General features: G+C 62.6%; 1 protein-coding gene across 1 annotated transcript in view; it reads left to right on the top strand.

The window, feature by feature from the left end:
• ACOT8 (acyl-CoA thioesterase 8) overlaps positions 1-936 on the top strand; it is a 4,364-nt gene that overhangs the window by 1,415 nt on the left and 2,013 nt on the right. The window contains exons 2-4 of the mRNA XM_009994023.1: positions 97-110; positions 166-391; positions 600-757. Of these exons, the coding sequence (XP_009992325.1) occupies positions 97-110; positions 166-391; positions 600-757 (398 nt within the window). The remainder of the gene's footprint in view (positions 1-96; positions 111-165; positions 392-599; positions 758-936) is intronic.

Below are 936 nucleotides of genomic sequence, written 5' to 3'. Positions count from 1 at the left end.
GGCGCGGAGGAGCCACCGTCCCGGTCCCGCACGGCAACGAGTGGGTGCAGGTGGCACGGCCAGGGCAGGGCACAGCAGGCTCAGCCCTGTGCTCAGCCCCTGCGGGTCAGGTGGCCTCTGTGGTGCGTGGTGGCCCCACAGCAGAACGTCCCTGCTCTGTCCCAGGGGACCCCAAGGTGCCGGTGCTGTACGAGGTGGAGCGCACACGTACAGGGAAGAGCTTCTCTGTCCGTTCTGTGAAGGCCATCCAGCACGGAAAGCCGATCTTCACCTGCCAGGCCTCCTTCCAGCTCTCCCAGGGGAGCCCCGTGCAGCACCAGTTCACCATGCCGGCCGTGCCACCCCCGGAGGAGCTGCTGACACAAGAGGAGCTCATCCAGAAGTTCCTGCAGTCAGTGGGGTGGAACGGGCACCCTGGGGATTCTGTTCTGTGCAGCGGGGGCTCAGGGGGGCACAGAGGGAGGTGGGAGAGGATGGAGGTGACCACCTGAGGAGTTCCCAAATACACCTGGGTGGGGAGAAGAGGGATGGGGTGGGTGCTGTGCCCCTCCTGCTGCACAGACGTGTCCCTGGCCTGCCCAGCATTAACCTCTCTGCAGGAATCCGAACTTGGCAGAGAGGTACCGAAAGCGTCTCAACAAGATTCAAGCCCAGGATGTGCCTATTGATATCAAGCCCGTGAACCCACCAGATATACTCTGCTCAGAGCCACAGGAGCCGAAGCAGCTGTTCTGGGTCCGAGCTCGAGGCTATATAGGTGGGTCCTGGCAGCTGCCTCAGGAGCTGAGGGCTGGGCTCAAGCTCACACCACAGAGCACACTCACAGTGGAAGGGGCCCAGGGGTCATGATTCAGGCACTCTCTGTGCCACGAGCTTGGAAGCCTAAGGAACTTACGGAGCGATCCCTGTGTGCCATGCTGAGCTGCAGTGGGCATT

This window comes from Chaetura pelagica, unplaced genomic scaffold (assembly GCF_000747805.2).
Source record: "Chaetura pelagica isolate M959 unplaced genomic scaffold, ChaPel_1.0 scaffold493, whole genome shotgun sequence".
Taxonomy (NCBI): Eukaryota; Metazoa; Chordata; class Aves; order Apodiformes; family Apodidae; genus Chaetura; species Chaetura pelagica.
The sequence above is the reverse complement of the archived record's forward strand: the minus strand, read 5'-3'. Positions and strand labels throughout refer to the sequence as shown.